At 35.8% G+C, this 13,538-nt stretch overlaps 1 protein-coding gene across 1 annotated transcript; it reads right to left on the reverse strand.

Moving 5' to 3' along the window:
- Window positions 1-9,014: 9,014 nt before the first annotated feature.
- LOC149578313 (GDSL esterase/lipase LTL1-like) lies at window positions 9,015-12,235 on the reverse strand. The gene is made up of 5 exons (XM_089799893.1): window positions 11,956-12,235; window positions 10,862-10,989; window positions 10,458-10,700; window positions 9,738-9,990; window positions 9,015-9,482 (listed from the first exon to the last, which is right to left on the reverse strand). The coding sequence occupies exons 1-5, from the start codon at window positions 12,191-12,193 to the stop codon at window positions 9,253-9,255; spliced, it is 1,092 nt and encodes a 363-aa protein (XP_089656019.1). The 5' UTR covers window positions 12,194-12,235; the 3' UTR covers window positions 9,015-9,252.
- Between the last annotated feature and the right edge of the window lie 1,303 nt (window positions 12,236-13,538).

Consider the following 13,538-nt stretch of genomic DNA (forward strand, 5'->3'; position numbering starts at 1 on the left):
CTAAACTCCACAAAATTTGAGTTGTAAAGCATAATTGCTCGGTGGAAACAGGATATCGTGCACATTTCTTCCTCCTTCCCATTTTTTTGTATAAAATAAATCATTTAACGAACGAAACAATGGTGTGGAGGTAAAAATGTGCATGATACCTTGACTCTCATGCATCAAGCAATTACACTTTATAATCAAGTTTTGTGTAGTTTTGAACGCCCCTATGAGAGCAAAGCTTTCAAAAAAAATGGGACAGCGCATCCTAATTGCGACATATCTTGGTCTCAATTGTGACATATCTTCATCTCAATTGCGACACCAAACTGGAAAATTGTACGTCGTGAGTATGGCACCGACGTAGATAACTAAGGGTTTGTGGTCAGAATTTAGACACAAAATTGGGTAGGTTTACGTCAAAATTGAGACGACTTGCGCTCACAATTGAGAAAATAATAGTTCAGGTTGGCTAGAGAAATCGACAAAATTCATGTCGGTAAGTCCATGTTTATGAAGTCAAAATTGTGACTTGCAATGAATGTGGGGGGAAACTGACCAAATTTGTCCGACAACAACTTCGGTGGCTTTAGCGACCTACTCTTGTCAAAATTGAGACCTTTTCGCATTGCAATTTAGTCCTAAATTTACTAGTGTAAGATGCTTTAATTTCCTAATTCCTAGGATCGTATAGCACTTTGGAAAATAGACATTATCCCAAGCCACAAGGGGATATCTCTTCTGAACCTCAAGGCCAGACCAAAGAAAATCTCTCTGGATCTTTTCCATTTTGTCAGAAAACTTAACTAGTATCCCAAATAGACTTAGGGCATACATTGGGAGATTCTAAAGAGTGAATTTAACCAACAGACATTTGCTTGCTTGACTAAGAGAAGCCCCTTTCCACCCCACTAGCTTCTTGCTGAACCTATCAAGAATCCATTCTAGAAAGAATCAGGAGGCTTAGAACCCATAGGGAGACCATGATAAGTAGAAGGGAGCTTTCCAGCTCCACACCCAAGAATCCTTGCTATTTTCTTTTGTTTGTCCTCTAGGGTATTAATGAAAAAGATAGAGCTTTTCTCCCAATTAATAAGTTGTCTTGACCCTCTGATATACATATCTAGAATATCCTTCATCACTTTTGCCTCCTTAACTGATGGCTCCCCTCTTATAATAGTATCATCCACAAACTATTGATGAGAAAAAGAAGCACTCCTCGAAGACGGTTTGATCCCTTTAAGTCTCCCTTCTTTCTTATTCCTCTCAATCAACCTTCCAATACATTTAGCCATGATAATGAACAAAATAGGAGAGATAGGATCCCCCTATTTTAGCCCTCTTGAAGATTTGAAAAAATATGAGGGAGCCCCATTTACCAAGATTGCAAGAGAAGAAGTAGAAATAAGTTGAGATATAAGCTTGAAAACTTTCTAATCAAAGCCAAAAGCTTGAAGCACCAAACCAAGGAAAGTCCAGTCCACCCGATCATAGGCTTTAGAAAGATCTAGCTTAAGAAGCATACCTTCTCTTTTTCTCGCTTCCATGGAATGAATCACTTCATGAACCATCATGATAGAATCCAATATCTGTCTTCTAGGGACAAAACCTATTTGTTGCTATGATATAATCAAAGGGAGAATTTTAAGAATTCTAGAAGTTAACACCTTTGAGATAATCTTGTAGAAACAGTTACAATGACTAATAGGTCTAATTTGTCCAAAGAATCAGCCCCAAGGACTTTAGGAATGAGGACCAAGAAAGTAGAATTGATCTCCTTTAGAATGCTTCTTGCTCCAAAAAATTCCTGAACAACCTTCACCACATCTTCCATAACCACCTACGAATAAGTTTGGAAAAAGAAAGTTAGAAAGCCATTCGGTCTTGGGGATTTGTCAGTAGGAAAAGAAAATAAAGCTTCTTGAACTTCCTGTGCTTTTGGGATAGCTCTCAACATTTTGTTATGATGGGGTTGAATAATTTGTGGGAGACAACAGACAATTTCGTTTGGTCCACCTTCGATAACAAGGGGATCCTAGGATAGAAGAGAAGAGAAATAAGAAATAGCCTTGGCAGAAATATCATTCTCTCTTGTCAAGAAATCCTGCCCCTTTTTTAAACCTGATATTCTATTATTTGCTCTATGCTTGAGAATAGAAATATGAAAAAACTTGGTGTTTTGATCACCCTCTTTAAGCCAATTGATTCTTGTTCTTTGCTTCTAGAACTTCTCTTCTTTGCTTATAATATTGTGCAAGTTAGTCAAAAATCACATCTCAACATTCCTATTCAAATCATTATACCCGTCCTATTGAATAGTATCCTGAATAGAAGTGAGCTTGACAGATAGCTCCTCTTTTTCCTAAAAAATATGGCCAAAATCAGTCGTTTCACATTACTCAAAATCTTAGCATTTCTAAACATAGTTGTTCCTTCCACTTCCATACCCCACCAATAGCATATCCTATTCAATAAATTAGGATGGGAAGTCCACATCTTTTCAAATTGAAAAGGGAAGTTCCTCCTAGGTTCAAGAGAGACAACCAAAGGGGATATAGGGGAGTGATCCGAACCAACTCTTGGGAGCAGGGACAACGTACAAGAGAAAGAATTCAACCAGTTGGGAGAAATAAGAGTGAACCATACTTGAATACAATCACTTCCAATTCTTTTGTTGGACCAAGTGTAAGTTCCTCTTGAAAAATCCACATCTAGCAAAGCCAAACTATTAATAAAATTGGAGAGATCCATCTTGCTTTCCCAATCTAGGGCCAAACCTCCCAATTTATCTTCATCCGTTAGAGGAGTATTGAAGTCCCCCATAATAATACCTTTATTCAAATTACTGGTCTGAACCATATCACAAATCTTAGTCCAATAATTCTTCCTTTCCCTTTTAGAATTAGGAGCATAGACATTCAAAAGGAACCAATAATTATTGGAATGCAAACGAAACACTTTACAAAAGAGAATATTACCATCATTATATAATGAAGTAAATCTAAATTGTTTATTATTAAAAAGAGTAAGCAAACCTCTTGATGCACCTTCAAAGTCTGCTACCTCACCAACCATATTATTGCTAAAGGACATCTTACCTAGAATCTCCTTCATTTTTTCTCTTGAATCATCAAAATATTAGGTCTCTGATCTCTAATCATATTCCTAAGAATTTCCAGCTTATGAACCCCATTAAGGCCCCTTATATTGTAAGAAATTATCTTCACTTTGAATTAGAAGTACATGCTCCCATCTGCCAAACTCCTTGTGGCCTCATCTTGAATGACTTGATTAACAGGCCTCCTTCCTACTATTTTTGACCTCCCTCCCACATCTGGTCTTCCATGACTCCTAGTTTGTGCTGGAGAAGTCAGGGAGGGCTCCCAACTATTTTTCTTTTTAGGCTTTCCTTTATTTTCCTTCAAACAATCATCAACCCTTCTCATCTTAATCGGAGATAAGGAATTGTCCTTCTCAAATCTCTCTTCAAGATTACATGAAACAAAATGGTCCTTCCTAGAAGAAGTAGGAACTCCCAATACTTCCTCTTTATTTTCCCTCTCTAATTCCCCTTCATTGCTCAACACTTTCTCTCCCTTTCTCTTCAACAAACTATCATTCTCTATCATATTCTCCTTCATCTCCACTCGAGATGAAGCCAATATAGCCACCTTAGTTGGCGAATCCACCTCCTTGACTTCAGGGAAACTAGAGTTCTTGACTAGATCTTCCACCTCACTTAACTTAGATCTAGACAAAACCTTATCCTTTGTCTTGGCTACTCCTATGAAAAGGTCTTCAACTATTTTGACTGGGTCTTCCACCTCAATAATCTTTGGTCCAGACAAGACCTTCTCCACTATCTTGTCTACCTTTGGTTCATTCTAGACTGGTTTGTTCTCTCCTATGATAGGAGGCACCGAGACCTCCTCTAAAATCTCCTGGGTCTTTTGGCCTTTCTTAATATCCTTTATTTTCCAGATCTTTTTCTCCTTTCCAAGTTTAAAAAAAATTGGAATCCTTTTCTTTTCAGCTTTAGCCTTAGGACATTGATTTACCTTATACTCATATTTCAGGCAGTGAAAACAAGCAAAAGGAACACTTTCATAGTCCAATTTCTGAATATGTGTTCCAAGTTTTGAGTGAAAGAACACAACTTTCGGCATATCGACCCTTTCCCTCACTCCAATGTACAGATCCTAGCATACATTAGTCTCCTTCTAGAAACTATTATCGAGTCTATAGACAAAAGCTCACCAAAGGAATTTTGCACCCCCATGAAGACATTCTCATTCTAGAACTCTAGAGGCAACTCTGGAAGTCTTACCCAAACAGGTGCTTGCAGAAAAAATGAGTTATTCAAATCCAGCTTCGAAGACCACTTCTAGAGCACTAGAGTTGAGTGACCTATGCTCCAAGGCCCTTCACACAGGATGTTTGACAAGTCCTCTATGCAAGAGAAATCAAAAGACATGAAGCCTTTTGCCATTGTCATTACATTGACCTATCCTTTAAGGTTTCATTTCTTTTAAGTGAAAGATCTTACAATATCTATGTTCGACCTTGGCCTAATAAATTTTCCCACCAGGATTGGAGCCATAGAAAAAATTGTTATGATCTATCAACTCGTCCAGAATAACAATTGCACAAGAACCCTTTTCTAGGCTAGATAGTATTTTAGCCAAAGGAAAGGAAGACTTACTAGTAGGTTTAACTCCAAAAAGAGAAGACCATTTTTTCGAAAGTACCCCAAACCGATCCACCTTGGGTGGTGGAAAAAGGCTTGTCCAGACCTCTGCTCTTGTCATGTGGTTCCCCATCTTCATTCTCTATCGCATCTATGATTTCTACTATCCCTTGACACTCCACAAACCCCTCCTGCATTCCAGGCTTTCGATTCCCTCCTCCCTAAGGAATTATGCCTAGGATAGGTTTCAAATTTTGAAAAGGCACACTTCCCTATATACTCCCACTCGCCATCTTTAGTGGAAGATTAATCTCTTAATACAGTTGGCTTAGCAATCATTTTGTAAATCCTCTAACAAGGTGGCATTTCTGATTGAAGTGCTTGAAGAACTCTAACAAGGCCACTCCTAACAGGGTGATTCAAATTCTCTAATAGGGTCACACTTAACCATGTGTTTTGTAACCTTTAATAGGGTTAGCTCCTAATAGGGCTCACTTTAGAAGAGTGAAAAGTTATAACTAATTGCATTGGTGGTTTTCTAAAATTGAGTTTCCGCATTAAATCTTGGTGTATCATGTGTTCATGTTATTTTCTTAATACTTTATGTTTCTACAATTAAGTTACTAAAGGTTAACACACATTAATATCTTAAGTCTTCTTTGCTGACCGAGTTATAGTGAATATCTAGTTCTAACAGAGCAGAGAAAGGATTTGGTTTACTAAGTGAGAAGTTTGTATTGACATCAAAGGGACTTGAAATTTTTTTTGTGTTAACTAATTCACCCCTCCCCTCTCAGTTACTCATTGCATTTCTAGCAGGTTGATCTATACCTTCGCTAAAGTGAGGGATAAAAGTACCATCTTAAATTGGAAGCACTCCAATTTAATGAAGGTTTAGCACCTAGTTAATGGGAAATCATCAGCCTCCTTTTCTCTTTCATCTCTTCTTCCCTTTTCCATCCTTTCTCCTAGGTGAAATTGGGATAAAACTTAATAGATCCTCTTTAAAGCTCCTATTTCATGGTTTTAAGCTTGAGGTACGATCTATTTTCGCTAAGTCCTTCCTTTCATCCATCTATTCACTTGGAATCTTCTCCTTGCATTGAAATTGGATTTTCTCATAATCTAGACCTGATTTTAGGATATTGAGACCTATTTTGGAGCCCTGAGACAACCCTAGGAGTTTGTGCACCTAATCATCAAGGGCACAATTCCCCCCATGAAGAATCAAGGGCACTTGACTCACCCATGACCAATCAGGGGCATAGTTAATCCCAAATGGGTTAACTAGGGGCACAATTTTTGCTTGATGAAGCTCTATTTTGGCTCCCCTCTTTAGGTCTAGTGTTCCAAGATGTTTAGGTGTTAACTTATAGGTTGGTTGGCTTGTGAGAGTTAGTTAATTCCAAGCTCTATATAAACCCTTATGTTTGCTCCATTTATCACCCATGATTCATGTCTCTAAGCACTCTAGCATCCAAGTTCCCAAGCATTCAAGCTTCCTCCATTTTAGATCAAGGATTTATGCATTCAAGCAATTGGAGCAATTTATGCTAGATCTTCAATTGCATTTTCAACAATCAAGATCTCCCTTCAAGGTCCTTTTGTTGCATCTTCTACATGATCTACAATGGTGGATTTCAAGCACATACATTCAACAAGTTTTTGTTTCACTTTGATTTCCTTTTTAGGGGTTGAAGTTGAGTGAAAGCTATTGCATCAACATACTTGATTAGATTCCAAATCCAAGAGCATATTCATAGATTTACATTGCTTCATGTTAGATCTATCAATACTAATTGCTAGCATTCCATTTCAATTATGTTAATTCAAGGGTAATTTCTAAACTGGGATTTGATTGAGGCAACCCCCTCGCCATCCCCAACAACAAAAAAACAATCTCTTTGTTTTGCAGGTTTTGGATCCTAGATTGTCGAATATGTTCCAGATTAGAGTACCCTTTTAGGCTTTCTTCAAAATTACAAAATTAGAATTAGTGCCAAACACCTTTGATGACTGATTTGCCCTTGAAGCACCAGTTCCCCCTTGATGGATCGTTAAAATATTTTTGGGTTTTATCCATCTCACAAATTTTAGCCTATATCTTGAGCTATAACATCCTCTAAAATTATTCAAAAATATATTTTCAACAATAGACACAAAATAGAAAAAGCAATAACATACACATAAACACATACCATAGTTTTTTATAGTTTAGTATTAATTAATTAATTAAATTAATTAAGTTTTATTAATAAGTAAATATGATTCTATACATTTAAATTAAAATATTATTATTTAATAATTTTGATTATAAATATTCTTATGATTATTTTATTAAAATTATCAATAATTATTATTTAATAAATTAGTAATAATTATTTAAATTATTTTATGATATTTAATCTAGACACAATTTTGTGAGTTAATGGTAATTGTGTAATCGGTTATTAAAAGGTGAAAATGGGTTCAATTATATGGGGATTTTATAAACTTTATCGAATAAAAAACTTACATCGAAATGAAAACCTGAACCTTACAATTAATTCAAACTATGTATTTTACAAAACCAAACAGAACTACGAAACTACACTATTAGTTGTATGCTTTCTTGTGTGTTGGGTTTGAGGTTGAATTAGAGTGTTGACTAGCTTTAGGATGTCTACCAGAGGTCGAGAGTATATTATTTTGACGATGTCATTATTTTTGTAAATATGTACTTGATTTTGAATCAATCCTATTAGGATGATTGTATGGGTAAAATCTGTGATTTTGATCAATGATGTATTTTCAATAGTTTTCTAGTTGCTTGCTTAGGGACTGAAGAGTATTTATGGTTGTATGAGACTTTATGCTTTTGTTGAGGCTAGGGTAGGTTATCTGTATGTTATGTTGGGAAGTGGCTTGCAATGGAGGTCGAGGCTCTAAAGATGCTGACGGATAACCCATTGTAGGTTACTTTAATAAGTGATAACACTACATTAAATGAGAGTAAAATGAATTAATAAGAGTCTTTGTCTCTCCTCGTCCATGCCTCAAGTGCTAGTACAAACTAGGATGTGAGTAAAGAGGACGCTTGGTTGTGACCTTGCTTCATTAGTATTCCTTGTCAGTATGAAAGGATACTGATGCTGTAGAGAGACACTACGGAGCTGAAGTATTAAAAGACTGCCAGGGTAACCTTAGAGTTGGCTCATGCAATGACACTTGCCCACTTACATAATAGATTTTCTACGTGTTTTTGTTTGCCTTTGAGTTTAGATGTCACTTATATCTTAGTACCTTGAGTTAGATTTCTTTTAGATGTTCCTTGACCTAGATGTTACTTTTGACTTTTGGGATTGATATCATGTTTGGGACTTGAGACTATCTCCTTGGCGTGGTGGGAGTGGACTCTTTTCGGATTACCATGAGGTCGGGTGGTAGTGATTTTTACTTTTACAATTGAGATCTGTTAGTTCGATGTCATGGCTAGAGTTTTGAGTTATACATTTCTTTTCATTCTATTCTTGTGTACTATGATGGAAGGTTAGTATCTATTGTATTGTATTTTATTCCATGGATCTTAAAGAGATGATGTAATCTATTTTATGATGTATATTCTTTGATTGTACATTCTGATTATTGCCAAGTGAGATTCAAGATAATTGTATATTATTTAAATGGATTTGAACTTGTAATTATTCTTTAATGTGGATGTGTTGTATATATTGGTTTTAAGTATTAATTAAACTTAAATGTGATTCAACGTCATGGGACCCTTAAGAATTGTAATATGTTTTATGGTATGTGTTTATGTGTATGTTATTGCTTCCGCTATTTTATATTTGTTGTTAAGTTATACCCTTTTTCACTTAAGAAGCTTTATAATTTGCAATCCATTTAAGCCCACAATAGCTTCAACTAGGTGGTTAGTCTGGCTAAATTATTATTTTTGGATAGACTCACAATATAACTTTCTACTTATTTTGTTGTCAAAGAACATCCTTAGACTCTCGTTAAACAAATTATTGTTAAATTGAACGCCATTTACATTTTAATTATTATTGCTTATATTCAATAAGTAAAATAGCAATATTTATATATTTTAAAATTATTTAAGTGCATCTTATAATAATCTAAACTAGAAGTCTTTTAATATATTATTATACATTGCTAAAAGATATTGTTTTCAGTCTTTTTAAAATTATCTTAACAGTGAAATGAATTGGCAATGTTTGGACTCTTTGGAGATTAATAAGAATAGTTTAACACAAATAAAGAAACACAAGTGCACTCAATAAGTTGATATAAATGACCTTTCTTTCGAGAATTAATTATATGAGACAGAGAGGAGACTGTGTGGCTTCAAAAAAACTCTGTTCTATTACTTTGAATAAACTGATCGCATTCTGCAATGGTGTCGGGCACAACTGGTGGCCATAACATCACACTGCATAATTATTGAATTCAACATTGCACGGTAACATCTAGCGACTTTGCAATGATTTGCCAAAGCCAAACAATTATTTATAGAACCTAACATCAGGAATAATCTATCCATGATATAATCATCCTGTCACTCTCCGAAAGCTTTGCATTCATTCCATTGTCATGTTCATGAGCTGCCTGACGTTCATTGGGCTTACAACTGGAGAATTCCCATCAAAAATTTCATCCACAATGATTCTGCATGCTCTCTCACTTGGATGGTAGTTGTCCCAATACAGGTAAACGTCTCTATTGGGACACAAGTTTGATGCAGGAGTGCACAGCCCTATGCCATTGTGTGGACCTTGTCCACAGCATGCATCTGAGAAATCCGTAAAGCCTGTCATCACATATATAGTATCATAAGAATTGTAAGATCCACAAAATGAAATGTTATGGATGATAGATTAGAAAAACGTTCCGTGGCAATTAATAACATACTTTAAGTTTTGATTTGTTTATATAGTCTATCCCAAAGTGCAATAGATTCTTTCCTAAAGCTTATCTTTTTTTCAATTTCAAAATGTGTGATTCATGAATCACTCAAAAAAATCAATGCTTAGAATGTGATGTTTAAGTCAAACTATATCTGTACCATTACTAGTAGGATTTTTGAAGATGCCCATGTTCTTTGAATACATGTCGGCGAAAATAAAGACCTGCGAACCAACTTCGCTATTAAGCTGTCTTAGAATATCATTCAACTGTGGGTTAAATAAGTCGGTAGCCCTCTGTAGATCTGGAGCGCAGCCGCCATCGGTAGACCTCATTGCCCGCAATGCAGGAACACATCCCAATGGCCCTGTTGAAGTTACCAGCACCCTCCTCGCTCCCATTGTGTAAAGTCGCTGCATTGATACACTTTTGTCAATGCTCACAAAACAATATCAAAGTTGTAAACTCTGTTTACTAAAATTAGTATAGATATCTTAAAGAAAATGACTAGATATTAATTCTCTTCTTTTTTCTTCTCTTTCTAATGATGGGTCTTGGAATTAGTTCTAAATATCTAATTCTCTCCTCTTTTCTTCTCTTTCCAATGATGGGTCTTGGAGTTAGTTCTAAATATCTAATTCTCTCGCTGTCCTTCCAATCATAAATTGTGGAATAACACATTCTAAACTTTGATTTATTACATGTTCATCTGAAATTGCAAAAGCTTCTCCAATAATTCATGAATAGACATCTAAATTGAAAAGACAATAAAGAATGTGTTGTTTAAAGCTCACCCACTTCACTTTTTACAATCATCATAAAATCCCTCCCAATAACAGAGTAATTGTAGACGTAGGGAGCAGTGAAACAAGAAGCTTACCCTGAGATATTTCTTGTATTCGGAGATGATGAAGCGAGTGTAATCTACTAAATTGTATTCGAGAGATCTGGCAGAAACGGGAGTGAGATAATAGTTATTGACGTAGTCGTTGCCACCGAGGACAATGGTGAAAAGAGCCGTTGAGATTAGCCTGTTGGCTCGAGCAGCTCCAATCATCCCTGTCAGTCTACGCTTGTACTGCTCAAAATAATCGAACTGCTGCCATATCCTCAAGATTTCTGCCTGCACACGTCATAATAATTTGGCTGTCATTAGTAGAAAAGAAATCCACAGCTAAGAAACTGATGATGAGAATTACAATTTGGGAGAGTTTGAGTCTGATGGAAAAAAATCTATATAGTTGAATTCTGATATTAATATCATAATTTTAAAAGAGTTCATACAAATTGAATTCCTGTATCATTGAGGATTCCAATGCCCGCGGATGCAAAATTAGCACCATAGAGCAATGCGTTTCCAGTGTAGCCTGGGGCCAAATATGGAAGAAGAGTTGGTATGCCCAACTTCATGCCTGCAATTTCCTATATCTCATTAATACAGTTTTTGACATATGTATAATACTACATATGTTGATAGATTCATTCTGTATGTACAAGGCACACAACAAATAAAAGATATTCTTAAAAACCTGTTAAATAAAATGTAAAAAACTCATACCATCCACATGAATGACTTCTTTATTATCAATTGAATGAGGGGCATGTAACTTTCTATGAAGAAAGAGTTTGTGTCAAACTCACTAACCACATGAATGGTTTTTTTTAATGATCAATTGAATGATTTTTTTAATGATCAATTGAATGATTGGCATTGAATTGAAAAAGTTTGAGCCAAGCTTACTCATATCTGATCACATGAATGACGTTTTATTATCGATTGAATGATAGGCATTGACCTGAAAGAGTTTGTGCCAAGCTTACTCATATGGACCACATGAATGACTTTTTATTGTCAATTGAAAGATGGGCATCAAACTGAAAAAGTTTGTGCCAAGCTCGTTCATACTGACCACTCATACTGACCACATGAATGACCATTTATCATCAATTGAAAGATAAAGCTTAAAATTTAAACATCCTTAACATAGAACAATAAACCCTATTATTTTAACCATCTCCTCATCTCATCCTCTTCAAAGTCAAAGATAACTCATGAAAAAACTAACCCATCATTTACCTTTCACAGTCACCTGCTGACTACTAGTTAGAAAGCTAAAGCTTGACCAACGAAAACAAAACAAAAAGATTAACTCATGGAAAAACAGACCCATCATTTCACCTTTCACAGTCAACTACTTTACATTTTCCTCTTGGAACAAACCTTATTAAAAAAAACAAAGTAACATTATGATAAAAGAGAAACCATTTTCCTCTTGGAACAAACCTTATAACAAAAAAAACAAAGTAATATTATGTTAAAAGAGATGCACAGAAGCAGAAGAGAAGAAGAAAAGTCAGTAGATATTGAAATCGCCTACATATGAAATCGGGAACGTTGTATCCATTGGAGAAGCGGCCATTAGCTGAATGAGTGGGATAATCGATGCCGTAGGGGTAGGAATCAGCTCTTGCATCGGTGGCAAGGTAATTGTTGTTCCCATTGTCCACAAGTGAATCTCCAAACACAAAGAGTGCAGGGGCTGCATGCACATCACAGCAATGGAACCACAAGATGAAAAGCAAACCCACAAATGGACCACCCAAGTAGAAACCCATTGCTGTCTTCACAAATGATTCAATAAACACCTGTGTTTGCTTAATGGGGTGATAGATTTAGGGATATATAATAGCAGCTTGAGACCATCCAGAGAACTCCTAGCATTAAAAGGGTTCGTTTCCTATTGCCATCACTGGAAATCCAATGTTAAATACCGAATTTAAGGCTGCTTGTTCAATGCTCGTGGGATTGCCAAGCTTTCTCCTTCAATGTACTTTTTAGTGGGGTTTCTCTAGCCTACGTAATCAGCCTGGAGTAAAACGCCGGTACTTTTATTGGTGGCTGCCTTCAAATTCTTTCAATACCTCATGGGTAGTTCCAACTTATAATTACATAACTAAAGATCATGTTGTCTCTGTATTTAGTGATCAATTTGGAAGCTGCATTGAGCACCGACCCATAGTAGGCCTCTTATTATTATGGTACTTAAACTATTGATGGTGAGAAAGTCGGTTAGCTCTAAATAATGAATCGAGAGAACTCTATAATGGCTTCGATGGGCATCCAGACAATCACAGTTCGATTAGGGTTGTCAGAGAGAGGTACCGAGCTAAGTTTATTGGGGATATTTAAAGAAGCCATCAGCCAAAAGAAGGTGGTATTACTCATACCTAGTACATATGAATTTCAACCGGGAAATTTAAAACCTCTTTTAGACCCACGGTGCAACCCAACCGGTCCCGGAAGTAGGAACTTCGTTTAGACCCACAATGCGACCCAGCCGGTCTCGGAGTAGATGAGTAGTACGTTATATTTAATACCGCAAAAACCTTTCTTTCTTCTCCTCTTCCAAATCTTATTTACGTTGATCCTACATGCTTTGGAATGATTTTGCATGCCGCCTAGGAGAAGACTTTCTTATGAAATTTCTTATTAGACTGTCTTACATGGTTTGGAATGATATTAAAAACAAGAGCTCTAGAGGAGCTACAGTCCCTGTTTTTTGTGGGAACATAATATGGATTTAATTTTATAAAAGATAAAAGATGTTTAAGTTGTTTATCAAGACAATTTTGATGTTGGGGTCATTTTCTGTACGATCTGAGTTGGCCTAGTGATAAAGAACTTGTACTCTTGAAAGAGAGGTCACAAATTCAAATCCCATTGGCAACTCTCGAAGTCCCATATCAACTATGGCATAGTGTTTGTAGCATATGCATATTTAGTTATATTTCGAAAAACATTGAAAACATGACAAGATTCTAAAGATATGAATGCTGAAAAAATAATTATTATTTAATAACAAAGAAATAAATGAGTATAATTATTACATAATATGGATTTCATTTTATAGAAGATAAAAGATGTTCTTTCTTTATTAGGACTATTTTGATGTCAGGGTCG

The sequence above is a fragment of the Cupressus sempervirens genome, chromosome 1 (assembly GCF_028749045.1).
Source record: "Cupressus sempervirens isolate cs-2001-9-10 chromosome 1, ASM2874904v1, whole genome shotgun sequence".
Taxonomy (NCBI): domain Eukaryota; kingdom Viridiplantae; phylum Streptophyta; class Pinopsida; order Cupressales; family Cupressaceae; genus Cupressus; species Cupressus sempervirens.

Excerpts from the sequence above, each read along its gene's own strand:
- LOC149578313 (XM_089799893.1), bottom strand. The coding sequence starts at position 12,193 with ATGGGTTTCTACTTGGGTGGTCCATTTGTGGGTTTGCTTTTCATCTTG. Across the intron at positions 10,990-11,955 it reads CAACGTTCCCGATTTCATAT|GCATGAAGTTGGGCATACCA; the intron begins GTAGGCGATTTC and ends AGGAAATTGCAG. Across the intron at positions 9,991-10,457 it reads AATACAAGAAATATCTCAGG|CGACTTTACACAATGGGAGC; the intron begins GTAAGCTTCTTG and ends GTATCAATGCAG.